This window comes from Zonotrichia leucophrys, chromosome 6 (genome assembly GCF_028769735.1).
Source record: "Zonotrichia leucophrys gambelii isolate GWCS_2022_RI chromosome 6, RI_Zleu_2.0, whole genome shotgun sequence".
Taxonomy (NCBI): Eukaryota; Metazoa; Chordata; class Aves; order Passeriformes; family Passerellidae; genus Zonotrichia; species Zonotrichia leucophrys.
In genome coordinates, this window is record NC_088176.1 from 33,267,701 (window position 1) to 33,288,982 (window position 21,282).

General features: G+C 49.0%; 1 protein-coding gene across 1 annotated transcript in view; it reads right to left on the minus strand.

Annotated features, from left to right (window-relative positions):
- The window catches only part of HK1 (hexokinase 1), a 38,019-nt gene that overhangs the window by 2,796 nt on the left and 13,941 nt on the right, over positions 1-21,282 (minus strand). The window contains exons 4-16 of the mRNA XM_064716094.1: positions 19,600-19,719; positions 15,898-15,993; positions 14,061-14,160; positions 13,789-13,972; positions 13,473-13,628; positions 11,620-11,853; positions 7,738-8,042; positions 6,691-6,839; positions 6,472-6,591; positions 5,527-5,622; positions 4,730-4,829; positions 2,472-2,655; positions 571-726 (exon numbers count right to left, since the gene is read on the minus strand). Coding sequence (XP_064572164.1) covers positions 571-726; positions 2,472-2,655; positions 4,730-4,829; positions 5,527-5,622; positions 6,472-6,591; positions 6,691-6,839; positions 7,738-8,042; positions 11,620-11,853; positions 13,473-13,628; positions 13,789-13,972; positions 14,061-14,160; positions 15,898-15,993; positions 19,600-19,719 — 2,000 coding nt within the window. The remainder of the gene's footprint in view (positions 1-570; positions 727-2,471; positions 2,656-4,729; positions 4,830-5,526; positions 5,623-6,471; positions 6,592-6,690; positions 6,840-7,737; positions 8,043-11,619; positions 11,854-13,472; positions 13,629-13,788; positions 13,973-14,060; positions 14,161-15,897; positions 15,994-19,599; positions 19,720-21,282) is intronic.

Genomic DNA, 21,282 nt, shown 5'->3' on the forward strand with positions numbered 1-21,282 from the left:
CACCCCAGGCAGCAGCCTCTCCTGACAGCACAAGTGACCCCAGGGAAGGCAAATTCAGGCACTGTGCTGCACTGCAAGCAGCAACACAGGCTCCAAGTCCAGCTCTGCACTGCCTCCCATTCTCTTTTCTTACCATGGGGCATTCTAGGAAAATATTTTTAACAATGACCTTGGGGTTTTTTTCCCCCATGAAGCCTCAGAGATTGCTTTAAAATCCAGAGTCCGAGCAATAACAGCACAAAAACCCCCAGTAAGCAGTGCTCACTCAGCTAGTGCTCATTCAATTCCACAACTGCAGCTAAACACACACAAGGGGCCCAGGAAAATGGCTTGATTTCCAAACAAGGAAATAAATGATAGCAGGAGGGAATCCTTGACAGCCCTTCCTTTTAGAAGTGAGCATTGCTAGAAATTCAGTTGATACTGTAAAGAATCCTCCTGCACACACACAGGCTGAAACCCAAATTGTCTCCAGAGAAGCAAGCAATGCTCTCCAGCTGTCCCTCCCATCCAGCAGTGTCACCAGATGAACACTACCACACTACTTCACCTCCCATGCAGTGCTCTTACCTCTCAATCTGAGAAAGGAACTTGGTTTCAAAGATATGCCTGGTCTTCAGTGTCTCTGAAATCTGGCCTCGGAACAGGAAACCCCGCTTGGTGAAGTCAATCAAAATATTGCGCACTATTTCCCCCAGGTACATCCCACTGATCATTTTCTCATACCTGCAAGGAAAGACAGCAGTCCAGCTCAGAGGGAGCCTGCCCACGTTTGCAAGGGCAGCATCATTATCAGCCAGGTGTCCTGTGCACAGAGGGCTGCAGGTACCAGGGCCAAGCATCACTCCTGGGACACTCCTTATCCTGTCTGCAGGTGGAAGAGATTTCCTCTCTCTAGCCTGAGGCAAGACTGCAAGTGGGAAACTTGGGTCCTGTGTGCAGAGCTGGGGGCTGAGAGGGGTTCAAGACAGCTTGGTTCTTCCCTCAGGTTTTGGGACAACCGGTTGGCCTATTGGAAACCAGGTGCTTGAATTAACTGAAGAGCATAAACTAACTCTGGACCACCAGATTGCCAACTTGCAGGTCAGTGGTCTTGTAAACAGGCTGGACATGGTTTTTCCCATCCTTTATCTTGCACAGGACTCCCTTAAAAACACTGCATTTGCAGTGACTGTACCTTGTGGTTTCCCTGCAATTTTGCTGCATGGAGCCACTGAGCTTTTTCTGTTTGGAGGTCTCAGCCGTGTTTTGCTCTCCGACCCCTCCTGGTTTGAATGGAGCATTTTGGGGTCTGTAAATTGTGTCCCTACCAACAAGAACTGAACAGCCCAATTTCCTGAGAAGGGCATTCAGTGATACATCCTTTATTTCACCTCCTGAAGCTGCACAGCAGGGTTTGTGCCCTGGCCTGAGCAGAGCCCAGCACGCCATCCTGCTGGAAGCAGGCCACGCAGTCCATTTAATACCCTGAGCTCTCTCAAGCTTGTACCCAGCAAGTGTCCTCCCTCCTGAGTGCCTGACTATCTCTGGAATAAATTATTCCCCTGGCAGTCTCCAGTACTGCCTTTGGCTGCTTACTCCATGCCAACTCTGCTGCTGCACCAGGCTCGCTCCACGTCTGCCCCTCTGGGTCTGTCTGAGCCTCAGCTTCTAAAGAGCTTCCCGTGGGACTTGCCAGCTTGTCTGTATTCCTCAGGCTTTTGTGGGCAGATTTACTCTAGTCACAAAATCTTTTTAAAAGCTCCTGGCATCAAAGCACTGCTGCAAAGAAATGATGGAAGTTTGTAGTCCTAGCAAGCAACAGTCTCAGCCCAGTTTTAGCAGCGCTGGGTACTGGGTTCACCTCCTTGTCAAGTTTTTCTTGAAGGGGATGGGGAAGCACTTGCCCAAACAAAGCTGAGCCCCAAAAAGGGACCAAACTCCAGAAGCATGAAAGGCAGGCCTTCTAACATGACCTATCCCAGAAAATTGTCTATCCCAGACCCTCTAACATGACCTATCCCATGCAGAAAATTGTCTGAAATAAGAGCTGGCTGCAAGTGCTTGAGAGCTCCTGACTGCTTTACAGTGAGCAGCTCCAAGCTTTAACCACGCCAGCTGGTGTAAGTTCAGGACTGCCATAGGCACAGCCCTCTACTAAGAGCTTAGCTAAAACAGATTAACCTGAGACCCAGAGTAAAAGAATCACTAGCAATCTTATCCCTCTGTACAGCACAGGATGAGAAAAAGGGTCTCTTCATGATTTCAAGACTTTTGAAATCCTCACCAAAAGCCCTGCTGTGGAGTCCCATGGCAGCAAATAAGCATTGTCCAGGAAAAGCACAGAAAGGGGAGATCCCATAGGATAGCAGGACTGCAGTCATTTTCCACTCTGAACCTCTCCTTTCTCAGCTGGTACAAACCCAGTTGTGTCTCAAAAGCACTTAGGGCAGCCTGGCTAGCAGGCCCAGCACCCATTTGTGCTGCAGTACCTCTGCTTGCCAGCGTTCAGGGAGAAGTCATCCACTGCTTTGTCATAGATTGTCCTGATGTCGTCCAGGCAGCCGTTGTCCCCGAAGGCTCCCCACTCCGTGTTCACACACATCCTGCCCTGCTCACCATCCACCATCTCGATGTTCCTCATCTCCTCCATGTAACAGGCATTGCTGCCCGTTCCTGAAACAAACACACACTCAGGTTACCTTGGGTTGCAACAAAACTACTCTAAAGCCACACCTGACAAACCTTCTGGGGGATCTTGAATGTGTTTTTTCTGAAGGAAGTAGTTGAATCATCATTTGAAACATCATTAAAAAACCCCAAACCCTGACTCTTCATCAGCCCTAAACTGAAGGAGAACATGACTCCTGTGGTGCATTGCTCAGGGTGGCTCAGAGAGGAGCTCACCCAGGCCACTGCAGGGAGGAAGAGCAGGGCAGCCCTTTCAGCACACAAAACCTCACATGCTTCTGAGCCCAACACTTCAGCTGGATTTGGCAATTGGGAACACCTTCCACAAAGCACACACACCCACAGAATTCAGGGGAAGATATGCTGAACTGGAAACCTCAGCAAGTTCTGAGGCAGCAGGGGTTTTACCAGCTGATTGCTTGGGGGATTTTCTGATTTTAATTGCTCATTTTCTCCAGCAGGAAGGTTACTTCCATGTTGAGATGAAGCCATATCTGATATTTCTTCATAGAGGATCCTAAGGAGTGTGGCAAAGTGCTCCATGTACACACAGGTCTTTAGGGAGGAAAGCTTTATTAGTAAAGAGAGGCTTTAGCTGCTACCAGGGCAAAAGTTCTCTTGAAGTCACTTAAACTCTCATAAAATCCTGCATCCCAGATGATACACCAGTTGCTACAGCACGTCTGTTTTCCTTTGCCATGTTTTCAGGGAATTACATCAACACAGCCTGAGCTAAAATAGATCCTCCCACAGCACTCCCCTGCTGCAGGAGAGCCGAGCCCCAGCACAGGGTTTGGCAGGGGGAATGTCTGGGTGTGCAGGAGCAAACCAGACCAAGCCCAGTGCAGATTGCCACCAGTGGCCAGGCTCCCTGGGGTGCTGTGAGCCAGGCAGGGCAGAGGGAGCTCTCTCATTGCCATTATCCCAGAGGTGCCCAGGTGCTGTGACACCCTGCCCTGCACACAGACACGCTGGCTGCACAGCAGGCCTGCAGAGGACAGTCCCCAGGGAGGTGTGAGCACCCCAAGGACACGCTGTCCTTCCTGCACACAGCCACCACGGAGCTGCTCAGGCACGGCCTCCTACCCACACTGCACCCTGCTGACTCATCCTGGAGGCTTTCCAGCTGTCTGCAGGAAAAACTGGGGGGGGTTTATTTTCCTACAAGCCACCTCCCAGCTGAGAGCACTCCTAAAGCTTGCAGGTGCCTTGTCCCCTTCCTTCCCATTCCTCTGGAGAGCTCTGGGAATCCACACTGCCCCATGACTCAGGCTGCCCAAGCATGGCATTTGCAAAGGCAGCAGCCCATGGAATTCCTTCAGCTGCCTCACTGCTGGGAAGGGAGCTGTGTGTCACTGTGCCCAGGCTGGCACAGCTCTCCAGCACATGCCATCTGGGAATTGTGGCTGCACTCTGCAGCTTTATTCTGAGAGACCACTTGTCACCCTGATTTTTTAGGATTTTCTAAGCGTTCTGATGTTTGCATTCTTGTAACAAATTTTTTCACATACTTTTTGTAAATAACTTACAGTTTTGCATTCTTTTATAGAAGAGGAAAAATTTGATGGACTGTTGGTTTGTCCAGTGTCATTGGAGAGGTGGCACTGTCACCCTCCAACCCACTGTCACTTTTGAAAATCCATAAATGCTAGAGTCAGAAAATAAACTTCCCTTTTTTCACCTTGAAAACAGCAGTGTGTTTCATGTTATTTTATGTCCTATATTGACAAGCACTGGCTTGGAGAAAGCTGTGGGCCACCAGAGCACCCAGCAGGGACACTGTGACAGGCTAAACTAACAGGAGCTGCTGAGGCTCCCTGAGCCCACATCTGCTCTCCTCCTGTGCCTTTATCAGATAAAACATGCAGGATTTATTGTGCATCACAGCCTCTGCTCATCTGGACTGACTGTGGACAGAACTAGGCTGGCTGTTGAATTTTGCTCTCTTTTACTCCTAGAAATCCTAGCTTTATTTTGAGTTAACCACAGGGATGCCTCCATGAGAACACAGGCAGATGTGTGGATGTGCTGTTTGATAAAAAGCAGCTCTAACACGTACCCACAATGAGCCCAATTTCACAGTTTGGATCTTCATAAGCACAAGTCATCATCGTGCCCACTGTGTCATTCACCACAGCCACCACATCCAAGTCAAATTCCTTTGGGAGAGAGAAAACAGCAGTGAGAAAATAGCAGTGAGTCCCTCCCACCAAAGGGGATGATGTAGTGAAAACAACTGAAATCACCAGCCTCATTTCACACATGCAAAAACAGGAACCTAATGTACCAGCAGGCAGCCAAGGTATGTGCTCTACCTGTCTTCAGAATGAAATTTATCCCTGGCTTAAGTATGTTTAAGCACATATCTTTTACATAGGCACATGGTATAAGAATTCACTATCACAGCAATTGTGTAGCAATTCCAGGAACAAAGCTTTTAAGACTTCCTTTTCACTGGCTGATAAAATCTGTGCAAAATTAACACCTTTCTCAGGCTGTTTTTCTTCCCTTCCTGGAAAGTTTTGGCTAAAGTGGTTGAGGCTTTTTCAAGATCAAGAAGAGGAGGAGAAAACTGTCCTTTAGGGTGCACAGAGGTGCATTCCTACAGTCCCCACTTTGAAAACTCCTTTCTCCATGCATGTGGAAATTGCCACAGAGGTTGAAAGAAGCCTTGAAAGTTCTGGCAAATGTGGAAAGTCAGAAACCTCTGGGGGAAAATAATCTTCTGTGCAAGACAGGAGGCACAGCCCCTGTCTGCAAGGCACACAGATCCTGTGAGAGGGAGCCAGCCTGACCCACAAGGTCTGTCAAGTCTGGAGAGGAGCAGAATGAGGAAAAAAGAGAAAGAAAAATCACCTCTCTTCTTTTAATTCCTTCCCTAAGTAAATATACCACATCTTCTCCCTCACAGTCTGTAGCTTTGAAGCCTTTTGTCCAATTGAGAAGGATACCCTATAAAGCAAGAAAAGAGGTTATCAAGTTGTTAGGACTCAGAAGTTATTCTGTACACTTAATATCTCAAATACCCAAACTCTTCTGTAAAGCATCACTTTAATGTTATGTTTTACAGAAGAGTTTCTGTGAAAAAGAATATCTCCTCAGTATGTTGAATTTGCATCTGAAACAACTAATTGTGATTGGGTTCTAAATTTCCAGAGCAATGCAACAAACTAAAAAAATTAAAATAAAAAAGGAGGAGACAGGAACAACAAACTCAAAAACCCAAAGAAGTGTTATAGAAAATAGGCCTTTTTTAAAAGAAACCCCAGCTAAGCATACAGGAAACTATTAACAGCTGCAGAGGCTGGTGCAAGGATGTGGCAGTGAAGAAACTGAACACAGAAGTGTAAAGTCCATTTGTCAGGGGTGTGCTGCAGGCCACACTGTCACCCTTAGGGTGACACAGCCCATGGATTCTGGTGCAACCACTCCATCCAGTGAGACAAGATCATCTGGGAGCAGGCACTGGCAGCAGGGATGGACTTTTGCTTACTGCCTGCAGAACCAGGGGAGTGTCACAGACCAGCAGGTTTACACAGATGGAAAAAACATAATGCCTTAAAAAAGGGCTATGACCACCATGGAAAATTTAAATGCTCTTATCTGTCACAGCCACGGGCAGCATTTGCACTACCACCCTTAAAGGGACTATTTATAGGAGCAGCTGTACTGGTCAGGGTCAGCACAGGAACCTTCCCCTCGTGTGACCTTCCTGTAAATGTCACGTGGGTGACATGAAGGCACAGAAACCAGGTCTGGCATGAGCACAGAAGCAGATTGAAGAGATACTAAGGAACTTACAGCATCCAGACTGGTCTGCTTGCAGGGGAAGGAAAAGGTGAAGCCAAGAGGAAGACGTGCTCCTTTTATCCCCATATAATCCAGGAAGTCAGAAATGCAGGTAACGATGTGATCAAACAGCTTTGAAGAGAAAAGTCATAATATTTGAAGTTGCACATGTTATGTGCTCTTAAGGAGTTATTTAAAAAGCAGCAGTGCAGCCAAGAAAAACACAAATACCTCTTCTCCTGTTCCCTGCATCACCTCTATGGGAATGGCATAGATCTTGTTGTGCATCTCCACTGTTCTCCTTTTACCACTGCGGATTTTCACCAGCAAAACTCTAAAGTTTGTCCCTCCGAGGTCAAGTGCCAGAAAGTCTCCATTCTCTGTAAAAGAGTATGTGTGCATATTTGAAGAACCATAAGTAACATCTGAAGAAATGCTTCTCTCAAAGTATTTTGATAGAAAATCCCCTAAAAACTCAATTGGGAAGATCTTCATCAAAGGAGGACTTCAGATGCTGCTCTGAATTTTTGTTTTCCTTTAAATACACAAGGGGAAAAGGACTCACACAACTGTTCCTGGAGAGAGAGCTGAAATTTGGCCAGCCACCCTGAAATGCAAAGCACCCAAGGAATGGGTACTTTGGGTTTGGGTTTATGATCCCAGTGTGACAGCGTTCACAGGGGTTTTGGGATTGAGGGAAGAGACGAGGATCTGACTCCATGGTTCAGAAGGCTGATTTATTATTTTATTATATATATTACATTAAAACTATACTAAAAGAATAGAAGAAAGGTTTCCATCAGAAGGCTAGCTAAGAATAGAATAGGAAGGAATGATAACAAAGGTTTGTGGCTCAGCTCTCTGTATGAGCCAGCTGACTGTGATTGACCATTAATTAGAAACAACCACATGAGACCAATCACAGATGCACCTGTTGCATTCCACAGCAGCAGATAACCATTGTTTACATTTTGTTCCTGAGGCCTCTCAGCTTCTCAGGAGGAAAAATCCTAAGGAAAGGGTTTTCCATAAAAGATGTCTGCGACATCCCAGCTGTGGTTTCCCCCCTCAAGCTGTGACTCTGCTTGCACCCTGAGGCAAGGACACAGCATCAGGCTGCCAGCAGCCAGCACAGGGGCCAGCGCTGAGATCTCCTCCTTTGCACAGCTCAGGCTCCTCTTTGCTTGCACCAGATCTGCTCAGCTTTGCCAAACCCCACACTGGGATTTGGGGCTGTAACCAAGTCATCATCCCCACTGCACCGAGGGCGCACTCTACCTGTCCCGTCGGGCGTGCTGCGCACAAAAGTGGGCAGCATCTTCACTTTGGCCGTGTCGTGAGTCTTCTTCTTCAGCCCCGCCTCCATCTCCGCCCTCATCCTCTTCTTCACCTGCAGCAGCTGCTCGTGGGTGAGCTTGAACTCGGCCAGGGTCTCGTCGATGAGGCGGTGCTGCTCGGCCAGCCGGTACGCCACGGCCGTCACCATGGCCGCGCCCTTGCCGCTGCCGCTCTCCGACAGCAGGAACCGCACCTCCGAGTCGGGCACCAGGCGCCGCGTGGTCTTGTGCAAGCGCCGGGCGTACCTGAGGGCAGGGGAGGGGAGGGGAGGCTGCAGGGCCGGCCTCGGCACTGCCAGGCCCTAAATCTGAGCTGCATTCCCCCAGGAACAGCACTGCCCAGGCCCTGAATCTGTGCTGCATCCCCCTCAGAATCTGCACTACCCAGGCCCTGAATCTGCACTGCCCAGGCCCTAAATCTGCACTGCCCGGACCCTAAATCTGCACTGCCCAGGCCCTAAATCTGAGCTGCATCCCCCTCAGAATCTGCACTGCCCAGGCCCTGAACCTGTGCTGCATCCCCCTCAGAATCTGCACTGCCCAGGCCCTAAATCTGAGCTGCATCCCCCTCAGAATCTGCACTGCCCAGGCCCTAAATCTGAGCTGCATCCCCCCAGAATCTGCACTGCCCAGGCCCTAAATCTGCACTGCCCAGGCCCTAAATCTGCACTGCATCCCCCTCAGAATCTGCACTGCCCAGACCCTAAATCTGCACTGCCCAGGCCCTGAATCTGCACTGCATCCCGCTCAGAATCTGCACTGCCCAGGCCCTAAATCTGCACTGCCCAGGCCCTAAATCTGTGCTGCATCCCCCTCAGAATCTGCACTGCCCAGGCCCTAAATCTGAGCTGCATCCCCCTCAGAATCTGCACTGCCCAGGCCCTAAATCTGCACTGCCCAGGCCCTAAATCTGAGCTGCATCCCCCCATAATCTGCACTGCCCAGGCCCTAAATCTGAGCTGCATCCCCTCAGAATCTGCACTGCCCAGGCCCTAAACTGCACTGCATCCCTCCCATAATCTGCACTGCCCTGGCCCTAAATCTGTGCTGCATCCCCCCCAGAATGTGCACTGCCCAGGCCCTAATTCTGCACTGCCCAGGCCCTAAATCTGCACTGCATCCCCCCAGAATCTGTGCTGCATCCCCTCCAGAATCTGCGCTGCCCAGGTCCTAAATCTGCACTGCATCCCCCCCAGAATCTGCACTGCTGCCCCACCAAAATCTGTGCTGCATCCCCCCTCAAAATCCCAAAATCTGCACTGCCCATGCCCCAAAATCTGCACTGCCCAGTCCCAAAATCTGTACTGCATCCCTCCCCAAAATCTGCACTGCCCTTCCCACCAAAATTTGCACTGCTCCCCCCCAAAATCTGCACTGCCCTTCCCTGCAAAACCTGCGGTGCCACCCCCCAAAATCTTCACTGCCCTTCCCCCCAAAAATCTGTGCTGCCCTTCCCACCAAAATCTGCGCTGCCAACACCAACCCAAGGCAAGGGGAGTGAGCAAACTCACCATGCTCTAACTACAACCTCTCAAGTAGGAAAACTGCCAGGGAAGTGCAGTTCTTCCCCACTTCTCCTTCCTCTTGAATTTCTAATTTCTTCCTCCCTCCTTCCTCCCAAATTTCTAAGCAAAGCCACCAAAAAGCAGGGGAGAGCATCAGTCTCATCCCCTGGACCCAATCCTGGATGGAGAAACTCCCTGGCTGCAATGCTGCCCCAATTCCCTCTGCTGGGGTCCTCTCCTGAACTCACTGGTTTAGATGGTGAGGGAAACAGTTAAGAAACGAAAATTGTCCATGTTCATTATCTTAACAATCCCCAGACCTTGCCCAAGCTGGAAAAGCTAGTCAGAACAGCACTCTTGGAAACTTTTTTGTTCTATGGCTTTCTTTAACACAGGAAAATAACTTTTTCAACAAACAATGAGAAACTGAAAATGAAACATTAAGCATACTTTTCCTTTCAGAGGTTTCCCCATGAACATAATTTTCTGATTTCTACATAAATCTATACAGCTAAAGTGTAACTTTCTAGATGGGGAAAATAGGACAAAAAAGGACGTTTTTTAAAAGCCACAGAAATCTAAGCACTATTTTTTCCTCTCCCTGGTTTCCAAGTGTATCTTCAGAAAAGACTGGCAAAAATAGGGTTAGGAATGGGAACTGAACTGGAAATGGAGGTGAAGGTGAATTAATGCAGGTCTCCTCACAGCCCAATCAATGGGCACAAAGTAGTATTTTATACAAACTCTCCTCTCCTCCCAAGAGGTCTCTTGGTGATACCTTAAGCTATCTCAGATGACTGTTGTTTCCCTGACATTGCAGTACTCAGTCACTCAGGGGTTTTGCTTCTTTTCTTCACCTAAAAGACCTCTCTCCTTTCCAACAAGCTCCCCAGCTCAGACCTGGACCCTCGTGCCCACTGTTTGGGTTCATCATCTCACAGCCTGCATGGGTGATGCCCTGGGACAACAGGCAAACCAGAGACCCCTGGGTGATGCCCTGGGACCACAGGCAAACCAGAGACCCCTGGGTGATGCCCTGGGACAACAGGCAAACCAGAGACCCCTGGGTGATGCCCTGGGACCACAGGCAAACCAGAGACCCCTGGGTGATGCCCTGGGACCACAGGCAAACCAGAGACCCACCTGGGTGATGCCCTGTGACAACAGGCAAACCAGAGCCTCCTGGGTGATGCCCTGGACAACAGGGAACCAGAGCCGCCTGGGTGATGCCCTGGGACAACAGGCAACCAACCGCCTGGTGTCCCTGGACAACAGCAAACACCAGAACCCACCTGGTGATGCCCTGGGTCACAGGCAAACACCAGAGCCTGACTGGGTGACCCTGGGACAACAGGCAAACCAGAGCCCCCTGGGTGATGCCCTGTGACAACAGGCAAACCAGAGCCTGCCTGGGTGACCCTGGGACCACAGGCAAACCAGAGACCCCTGGGTGATGCCCTGGGACCACAGGCAAACCAGAGCCTGCCTGGGTGATGCCCTGGGACAACAGGCAAACCAGAGCCTGCCTGGGTGATGCCCTGTGACAACAGGCAAACCAGAGACCCCTGGGTGATGCCCTGGGACCACAGGCAAACCAGAGACCCCTGGGTGATGCTCTGGGACCACAGGCAAACCAGAGACCCCTGGGTGATGCCCTGGGACCACAGGCAAACCAGAGACCCCTTGGTGAATCCTGGGACCACAGGCAAACCAGAGATCCTGGGTGATGCCCTGGGACCACAGGCAAACCCGAGACCCCTGGGTGATGCCCTGGGACAACAGGCAAACCAGAGACCACCTGGGTGATGCCCTGGGACCACAGGCAAACCAGAGCCCCCTGGGTGATGCCCTGGGACAACAGGCAAACCAGAGACCCCTGGGTGATGCCCTGGGACAACAGGCAAACCAGAGCCCATGTGGGTGATATCCTGGGACCACAGGCAAACCAGAGCCCCTGGTGATGCCTGTACAAAGGCAACCAGACCCACTGGTGATCCCTGGGACAACAGGCAAACCAGAGCCCACTGGGTGATGCCTGGACAACAGGCAAACCAGAGCCGCCTGGTGATGCCCTGGACAGCAGCAAACCCGAGACCTGGGTGATGCCCTGGGACCAGGCAAACCAGACCTGACTGGGTGATGCCCGGGACCCCAGCAAACCAGAGCCCACCTGGGTGATGCCCTGGGACAACAGGCAAACCAGAGACCCCTGGGTGATGCCCTGGGACAATCCCTTTGCAAACCAGAGCCCACCTGGGTGATGCCCTGGTACAAGCCCTTTGCAAAGCAGAGCCCGTGGCAGGAGCAGGGGCACTCACTGTGGGTGCATCTTGTAGAGGGAGCCGTCCACGCCCACGGTGGTGCGCAGGCGGCCCACGCCCTTGTTGTCCCTCAGCTGGTTGAGGATGGCCCCCAGCGTGGAGGCCACCAGGTTGGCGGAGCGGAAGGACACGATGGTGCACACGTGCTGCACAGCGATGCAGTCCTCGGGGGACGGCTCCACCCCCAGCCTGGTCAGGATCTCTTTGGCTTTGTTCAGGCCTTCTTTGCTCCTGCAAAGCAAAGGGGACTCCTCAGGGGGTGTGTGCTGGGCTGCAGGACTGAGGGACCTCCAAACATGGGTGTCCCTGCCTGCCCGGGGTTTGAGAAAGTTAGAAAGAACATTTCTTAGAGATCGGCACTAGAATGCTCCATGGGGATTGGAACATACATTCATTCACAGATGGAAAAGCTTTCCATTAAACTGTTCCCACTAAAGCCTGTTTCCTCCAAAGCGTTTCTGGTTCAACATGCACCTACAACATGCAGGTACCAGGTACCACGTGCCACCTACAAACCATGCAATCCCAGGTACCACGGCACCATGGGGAGGACCTGGAGGAATTCAAGTGTTTTTTCATTACAGTGATGCTTGAAACTGCAAATGGCTTCTCTTGAGCATGAAGCAGCAGCCCCACAGTTCAGCACACCTAATCCCACACTCATTCCTTTGCATGCCTGGATAAATTAAGCCCAGTGTGAAAGACAAAACCCTAAGCAAAGGTTGCCTAAGCAATTTCATCCTAACGGGTCTCTTTTCAGGCTTTTACAACCCCACTGAATCTCTGCCTCTTACATTTTATTTTTCCTCATTAGCATCCAGCCTGAGAGCAAATCTTCTGGCCAAACTTCTCCTTGTCCAGCTCAGCCATTTCCCAGACAAAAATAAAATGGTATATATCTTGTCATCCCTAAGTGCACTCCATACATCTTTTTAAGGACTCTTCCATCTTGCTAGCACCAGCTAGAAATTTGAAGCTGTACAGGCATGTACCCCCCACTTATAACCAAAGTGCCTCTTCAGGAAGTAAGGTGGGATTTCAAGGCAAATTTTTCCTCTTTGTTACTGAATTTCTCAATAATTGCATTTTTCTCACTGCCATTCAACATTACTTTGGTCCACAACACAGACCTCTGTGGTTAAAACAAATTAAAAGCTAAAATTTAATGAAAAGCTGTTCAGACAACATGGTCTGCAGGGAGAGGAGTAAACTGTGGCAGGAGGAACAGGCATTATAGAAGTTACTGGCTGTTCTCTCTGAGTCGTACTTGCCATTTCAAAAAGAAAATCCAGCCCAATGACTATGGTACCAACTATCCCAGTGATGTGAATTTTAAAAACACAGGGGGGAAGAGCCTGTGAGTACTGAGCAAAGGGGTGATGACACTCTAAGAAACCAACTGGCACATAGCTCAGAGGTCACCGTGCAGCACCCGGCCCTGCCTACGAGACTGAATGCTCTGCCTTGTCACACTTGTTTTCCTCCTGCCCAGCAATCCCAGGGATACAGCAAGGAGCAGCACAAGCATTTGCTAGGAGGCACTAAGCCAGCTCACTGCCATGTTTAGCTGCAGGGGAGCAGCTCTGTGAGCAGTGAGAGAGGTACTGCAGCTCGTACCCTGAAAGCTGCGTGGACTGGCAGACTTTAGAGTTCCTCCCAACACAGAAGAAGGGAGAAATCTCGGGGAGGAGGGCACAGACTGTCTGCTGGGGGTCCCCACATGCCAGCTCTATGCAGGCAGTAGAGAATGGCAGATATCCCCAATGCAGCACACAAAGCGACAAGAGCAGGAAAATTAACATTCAGAGTCACTGTGAAGCCCAAGGACTGAAAAGGGATACATTACTCACTTTTCAATGGCAGAAACATGCTTTGTCTCAAACTTCCCTTTGGTGAGAAGCTCAGGGGTGATTCTCCCCTCAAAGAGCAGCCCCTCCTTGGCCATCTTCACCAGGATGAGCCTTACCAGCTCCCCCATGTACAGCCCACTGACCATCTTCTCAAACCTGCAGGAGAGGACAGCAGTCACCCACGGGCAACACTGGGAAGCAGAGCCCACCCAGAGTCTTGCCTCGCCACAGGCAAAGCTTTACTGAGCTGCAGAATTGCTAACACAAGAGGGAAATGGGGCACAGAACAGAAACCAAACATCCACAAATGACTCACAGCTGCTTGCCAGGATTCAGGGATCCGCGGTCAATCTCCCGATCGAACTCGGTCCTGATGTCTTCCAGCGAGCCATCGTCCCCAAAGGCCCCCCACTCTGTGTTGATGCACATCCTGCCCTCGTCCCCCTCCACCAGGTCAATGTGCCTCATCTCCTCCATGTAGCAGGCGTTGGTGCCCGTGCCTGGGGGGAAGCAGAGCAGGAGGTGCTGAGCAGGCCGGGCAGAGGCAGCGGCAGAGGCAGAGCAGCCCGCGCCCGCCCCGCGCGTTACCGATGATGAGGCCGACTTCGCAGCGCTGGTCGTCAAAGCCACAGGTCATCATGGTGCCCACGGTGTCGTTCACCACTGCCATGATGTCTGCGTCGTAGTCCTGGGGAGCAACAGGGCAGGGGCATTTTGGAAAGAGTTCTCAATGAGTTACAGACAGGAGCTCTGAGTTGCTTTTGATGATTTTGGTTTATTTTTTTATCTTCGACATAGGTAGGAAGGGTGAGTTCGGCTCACATCTTTACTGCGTGGTTCAGAAGGTCACAAGACTCCTAGTTACAAGGATTTATTGACTAATAAAACACTATATATGTTTCTGACTCAATCATTAAATATTTCATCTTATGGACTCATGCTACAGTGTAAGCTTTCTTTGTCAATCATATTATAACAAATAAACCTACAGTACTGCATTCTAAACTTCTTGTTTACCCTTGCAGCTACTTTCATTTTTATATCTTAAACTCTAAACTTTCCTCCACTTAGCTTAAGGTGTTTCTGCTTCAAACTATAAATCCACATTCTTGCTTCTAGCACCTAAGTTTGGAAGCTTTTCCCAAGGTCTCAGATCAAATCTTGTGTTTAATTCTAAACTTTGGCTGTCAGGCCCAAAGTTCTGAGAATTCCCTACATTTCAAATTCCAACAGCTTGGGCCACAGGGCTGCTCTGGAAAACGCTGCTCCTGTTCCTCACCGGTTTCCTTTCAGCAAAGAGTCTCACAAGGAACAGGAGATAAATAATCTGTCTGAATACCACAGCTCATCTCTTAAAATATTCCCTGTTCTGTCTGCCAGCTCCCCATCCCACGTAGCCAAGAAGGCAGTGAGAGCAGACGAATGCAAGCAATAAAACAGCACCAGGATCACTCTAGAGAGCACAGGCCTGCTCTCACATAAGCACACAGGCAGGAAAGAAAAGGGCTATACACGAGGGAGAAGGAGCTTTGCACTGAAACATCATGGAATGGTTTGAAGCAGTTGCTTGAGGTGTCAATCTAAAAAATGTTTCTTATACATCCACTTAAATCATCAATGTGTTTTATTTCAAGTGAAGATTTTAATGCAAAAATAATGTAATTAAATAAATTACACGCAGCCATTCCTTTCCAGGTTCTTCCGTGTGTGAGATTCTGCCAAGTCTAATGATAGTAACTGACTCCAATGTTGTTTGGTGAGGGCAAAATTCAGGTTTGCTTGAGTCCACAACTGCCCAAAGAAAGCAAATACTTCACAGTTTCCAATGAATTTTTGGATGCTGAGTAATCAGCATATGACCTGGCTGCAAGCATTATGCAAACCCAGATTCATTCCCTCTCACACTCAGTGCCTTTTTATTTGTTTAAATCAGCGAGCTGGTCACCTTGACTCTCTATAAAGTCAACACAGAGGAACTGCAGGGAGCAAGAGCCTGCTGAGCCTGAAATCCCCTTCTCCTCAGCTCAGCTCCTCTCCTGCTCCCACGCACAGCAGGTGCACAGCTCAGCTGAGTCCAGGAGAAAAGGAGAAACAAGTTTCTCGGGAATGGGACTTAGTGTTGGTATCACTGAAAAGCCACAGCACTGCCACACAGCACTTCTTCAGTATTTGAAGAGTGATAAAATCACTGAAGGTTGCCAGCAAAAATCCACGACGCAGCAACTCAGCTCAGTGCTGTGAGGAAAATCACAGCTTCCGCACGGCAGCTCTGGCGCCGCCTCGTTTCTCCAGCAAACCCACGCACTTTCATGCAGGGAAGCAGAGCTCCACCACCACTCAGACCACCTGCTCAAGTGAGTGACATGAAGAGAGGTCCCTGACAAAGCTGAGATGCAGCTAAAAGAGAAGAAGTAGTGCAATTTACCCCGCGTTTCTTGATGGCCTTGTTGAGCAGCCTCACGACGTCTGCTCCCTCCACTCCGCTGGCTTTGAAGCGCTTCGTCCAGGTTATCAGGAAACCCTGAGAAAACAACACAGCAACATTCAACATAAGACACACACTGATTTTTTTTCTTTTTCCTTAAAAACAAGATTTTATACCTCAAATGAATCTTCAGGTCTCTTCTCTCACATGACCTCTGTGACCGTGTTCACAGGGGTCTGAGGATGAGGGAAGAGACGAGGATCTGACTCCATGGTTCAGAAGGCTGATTTATTATTTTATGATATACATTATATTGAAACTATACTAAAAGAATAGAAGAAAGGATTTCATCAGAAGGCTAGCTAAGAATAGAAAAAGAAAGAATGATAACAAGGGCTTGTGTCTCAGACAGAGAGTCCAAGCCAGCTGACTGTGATTGGCCATTAATCAGAAACAACCACATGAGCCCAATCACAGATGCACCTGTTGCATTCCACAGAGCAGATAATCATTGTTTACATTTTGTTCCTGAGGCATCTCAGCTTCTCAGGAGGAAAAATCCTAAGGAAAGGATTTTCCATAAAAGATGTCTGTGACAGACCTCTAACAACCCAGCCTGAGACAACTGGTGATCTTAGAGCCCAATTACAGTGAGATGAAAGATGGAAAATTCTTTTCCCCCCTCCCTTGCTAGAAAATGGTGTGTTTGCATTTTGTATTTTCAGCCTACTCTTCTCCCTGCTACTCCTCGACAGTTTTTCTTGGAAAACCATTTAATCCTTTTGGGCCATGGAGATAGAGTGCTTTCAGAAAAAGCTGACTGTACAGGACTGACTACAGAGCAGGGATGTGATGCTGGCATGTCCAGGATTCAGCTGCAGCGGGGATCAGGCTGCTGCACATTCACTGCCTGGACTCCCATCTGTCTGGGCTTGTTTAACTGTGGGATTGTGTTTATGGGTTGAGGCAAATGAAAATACTGCAGATGTAACAATGCATGCCCCTACTTTACAGCACAGATCAAAAAGGAAATCCTGGTATTGAATTCCTTGCCTGCAAACCATCCTGAGGAGCCTGCAAATCCCCCAAGGTAATGACTACACTGATTTTTTGCTATTTGCATAATTCCTGGCTGAATCAGAGCATTCAGTGTACAGGTAAATAATAATAAAAGAGGGAAAAGAGTATTGACAGTAATCAACTGACAGAAGGACAACTCAAACCAGCTCAGCTTTCCATACCCACCACAATATTCACATCTGTCACAACAGGAGTCCAAGCAGCTAAAAACCAGAAAAGCTGAAGCCTGTAGGCACAAGCAGCCACTGCCCAAGTGTATGTTTGCCCATATCTCAGCTTAAAAGTCAAATTTTCCCTCCAAACTGAGACAGCTACAGGGAACAGAGGGTGGGGCAGCTCTTTCCAGACAAGGAGATACTCTCCTACCCCTCGACCACAAACTCAGTTTGTGCAAGTTTTCCCAATGTGCTGCCCTCGTGGGCACCATTTAGAAACCCAGCAAAGCCCCGTGCTGCTGTGCAGGGAAACTGTGGGCAAAGCTGGCACAGCCTTCATGGGCAAAAAGGGCACCTTGTTTCACTAAACTTTTATAAGAAACTGGTCAAACCACACTGGCAAAGAGCAGCTCCTCTCAGCGTGACTGAAGGAATTTCTCCTTCCCCAGCAAAGCCTTGGCAGCACAAAGGAGCCCTTGGAATGCAGCAGGGTTGAGTGGGGCCCAACCATCAGTGCCCATCTTGTCACCCTTGGAGCAAACAGGGACCACCTTGCCTCCTCCTGCTCCCCAAGCACAAGAAAACAGCACTCAGGCAAGCACAGCCTCACAGAAGCAGCAATCCAAGAACAAACCTGGCCCACAGAATCCAGAAAAAACATTTTTCAAAGACTCAAAACACATCAGCAAAACTGTCAATATCTTTTTTTTGTTGTAGGATTTCTCTTCAAGAGGAACCCTCCCTTGCCTTGTTACTGCCCCACTCCACTCTGGCACTGCTCAGGTGTCCCCATGGCACCCCTGGTGCTGCCTGCCCCTGTCCCACATGAGCAGGACTCCATCCCAGCTGGCCTGAGCAAACCAGCCCACAAACAAGCACCTTTCATCATGCAGCAAACAAACCTTCCCAAGGGCAACTCAACTTCACAACCACAACCCCAGCACGGCTCTGCTGTGGTCAGGAACCTCACCATGCACCACAGCCAGGTGGGAGAGCTGCCCCAGGATCAACTCATCTCCTCTGATTGATGCAGGTAAAGGCAGCTCTCTGCTCTGAACTGCTTCCAGACCCTCAGTCAGTCAGCACCCTTGGGTGCAGCTCTCAGCACTGCCCAAGTATGAAATGTAATGAAAATCATGGCCTCACCTGCCCTCCTCAGCACCAGCATCTGGGGGCTGTTGCACCACACTAACCTAGCTGGAAAAGCAGGCCATGCTTTAACAGGGCAACCTCTGTGTGTTTTGTGCAGATTTAACTTTCCTGCACTTTTTGCTACACCGTTGCCATGGTAATGCTGTACAAGGAGCCTGCTGAGTCATTTGTGGTACAAGGAGCAAAAGGAGGAAAACACCACAGCATCCTTGCCATGGGAATGTCACCAGCCACTGCACAGGGTGGTTATCCCATCCTTGAAAATGGGTATCATCTTGCTGGATTCAAGTCACAGGCTGGTTATACCATCCTTGGCCAGTGGAAGGGTTCACCAGTCACTGCACAGGTGGTTATCCCATCCTTGTCCTGGGAATGTCACTCACAGTATCCTCCCAACATGGGTGGTTATATCCATCCTTGACATGGGAATCTCAGCAGTCAGTGCACAGGCTGGTTATCCCATCCTTGCCATGGGAATCTCAGCAGTCACTGCACAGCCTGGTTATCCCATCCTTGCCATGGGAATCTCAGCAGTCAGTGCACAGCCTGGTTATCCCATCCTTGATGGGAATCTCAGCAGTCCACTTGCCACAGGTGTGTTATCCCATCCTTGCCTGGGAATCTCACCAGTCACTGCACAGCCTGGTTATCCCATCCTTGCCCTGGGAATCTCAGCAGTCACTGCACAGGCTGGTTATCCCATCCTTGAAATGGGAATCTCAGCAGTCACTGCACAGGCTGGTTATCCCATCCTTGCCCTGGGAATCTCAGCAGTCAGTGCACAGGCTGGTTATCCCATCCTTGAAATGGGAATCTCAGCAGTCACTGCACAGGCTGGTTATCCCATCCTTGCCATGGGAATCTCAGCAGTCAGTGCACAGGCTGGTTATCCCATCCCTTTGGGCACCAGGCTGGCTCCAGGTGACCTTTCCAAGTGGCCCTAGTGCCCAGGATCAGGATCCTGCTTGGCACAGACACCTGGATCCAGATCCCTGTGCCCTTGTGAGGGGCAGCAAATCCCAGCAAACCCTTTTTCCCCACACCCCAGGGAGAGGGGAAAAAGGCTGCACAGGAGGCAGGGAAAACCACTGCCATGTTTAGAGGGTAAGCAGTAACACTGAGGAGCTCAGCACAAAACATTGGCTGTCTCCTCCTCTTTTGTCACCCAGCTCTTTCAGGCAGAAACATAAACACAAACACAGTCTGACAGTGAAATATAATACTCATTTATCCCCAAAACGAGACCTGTCTGGGATACTGCTTTAATGACATGGCAGCTCTTCTGTGTATTAAGAAAATTGAGAAATCTTCTTACCTCATCTAGCTTGGATTGTCGACAGGGGAAGGAAAATGTAAACCCGACTGGCAGTTTCTTGTCTTTGATTTGTTGTTTCTCCATAAAGTCTCCCAGGCATTCAGCAACATGATCAAAAAGCTGTAAGAAAAATATAAAACCACCGTGATTAGAGATACAGCTTCAGGGAGAAAATGTTTCAAACTCCATATGAAAACTGCTCTGAGTGAGGGGAAAGAGGAAAACAGCTCTCCAGATTTTAAAAGATGTGTAAATGGCACAGCTATGAAAGTACTCTCAAGCAGGGCATATTAACACCTTAATAATTAATACATTATGAAATGGACTGTCCTTTTACACACCTAATTCTGCAGGCATCTTTTACACCCATATAAAAACACTTCCTGAAACAAGAGGCTCGTGGCTCTCGAGCCTGCTGTAACCCTTCCACTTAACATCTGATGAGAACAGAAATGCTCTTTTAACCTTTCTATAACAGGAAGGAGCCAGTCCAAAGAACATTTGGGATCCAGTCCCAGAGGAGGTTGAGCACTTTTACAGTGATGTAGAGAAGACAACATCTGCTTCACTCAAGCACTGCTGAGAGCAGAGAACCCAGCACTTTGCAGGAGCCACCCAAAAGAACATCATCTCAAATCTATTCCCAAAGCATACAAAAAACAAACAAAAAGGAAACCCAAGGGATTCATCTAAATATTTCCCATGTTCTGAGAAACAACCCAAAATGGGGATATTTTCTGCATTTTTGGAAAGGTTGAACTATGCAGGCAGCCTGCAATGCTCCAAGCTGAAATCAAGCCTGAGCAATTGAGACAACAAAACCACAGGTTTGTATTTACCAGCACCAGAAAGCCAGACATGCCTTCAACTGACCCATAGCACAGATGGATGGCAAGCTATTAACAAGTCACTGCCTGCCCCAGGATATAACTGGGCCTCACATTTTAACTCCCTGAAAAGCAAAAACCCAAAGAAAATTAAACAAATCTTATCTACAGCATTGGTGGGATGAGAGGAGGTAATCTGCCTAGAAGACTGGGGATAACTGGGAGGGAGTGCACAAAGACATCTGTTGGTTCCAATTAGCCCACACAGCTTTATTAAGAACAATTGAGAGTCTTGGAGAGACAGGAATGTACTACAGACAGACTGCAGCAATTACAAAGGATGAATAGGAATATTCTGTCCTTCAAAGCAGGTCAAGAAGCAGTGTGTGTAATGTTACAATTAAACTGAACACCTTAAAGTCATGCCTTAAATGAGGTCAGATTTGATTAAGGAAAAGTACAGTGGTTTCCCAGGGAGAATGTTGCCATTCATTGCCCTGGGCAAATCAAAGACATTTTCCTGAGCCCACGCAGAGAAACAACTTGGGAATGCAATGCACTCTGCTGCACTTCTGGAAGACAATTTTCAGCTGTCCAGATGAGGGACAGAGGAATTAGGAGAAGAACTACATTTACATAATAAAATATGGCAACTTCTCCAGGAGGAACACAGAAACAGCAGGAGTGTGTGCTTTGATTATGCTTCCCATCTGAAAGTATCTTGCTGAATACTCAATCCTATTAAACTTTCAACTGCTTCCAGGACTACAGGGTCTGATGCAGGGTCTGGCTGTGCTACTGCTGCTCATAAACCACAGAGGGATGGCATGGCTCTAAAGCAGAAAAAAGACAGGCA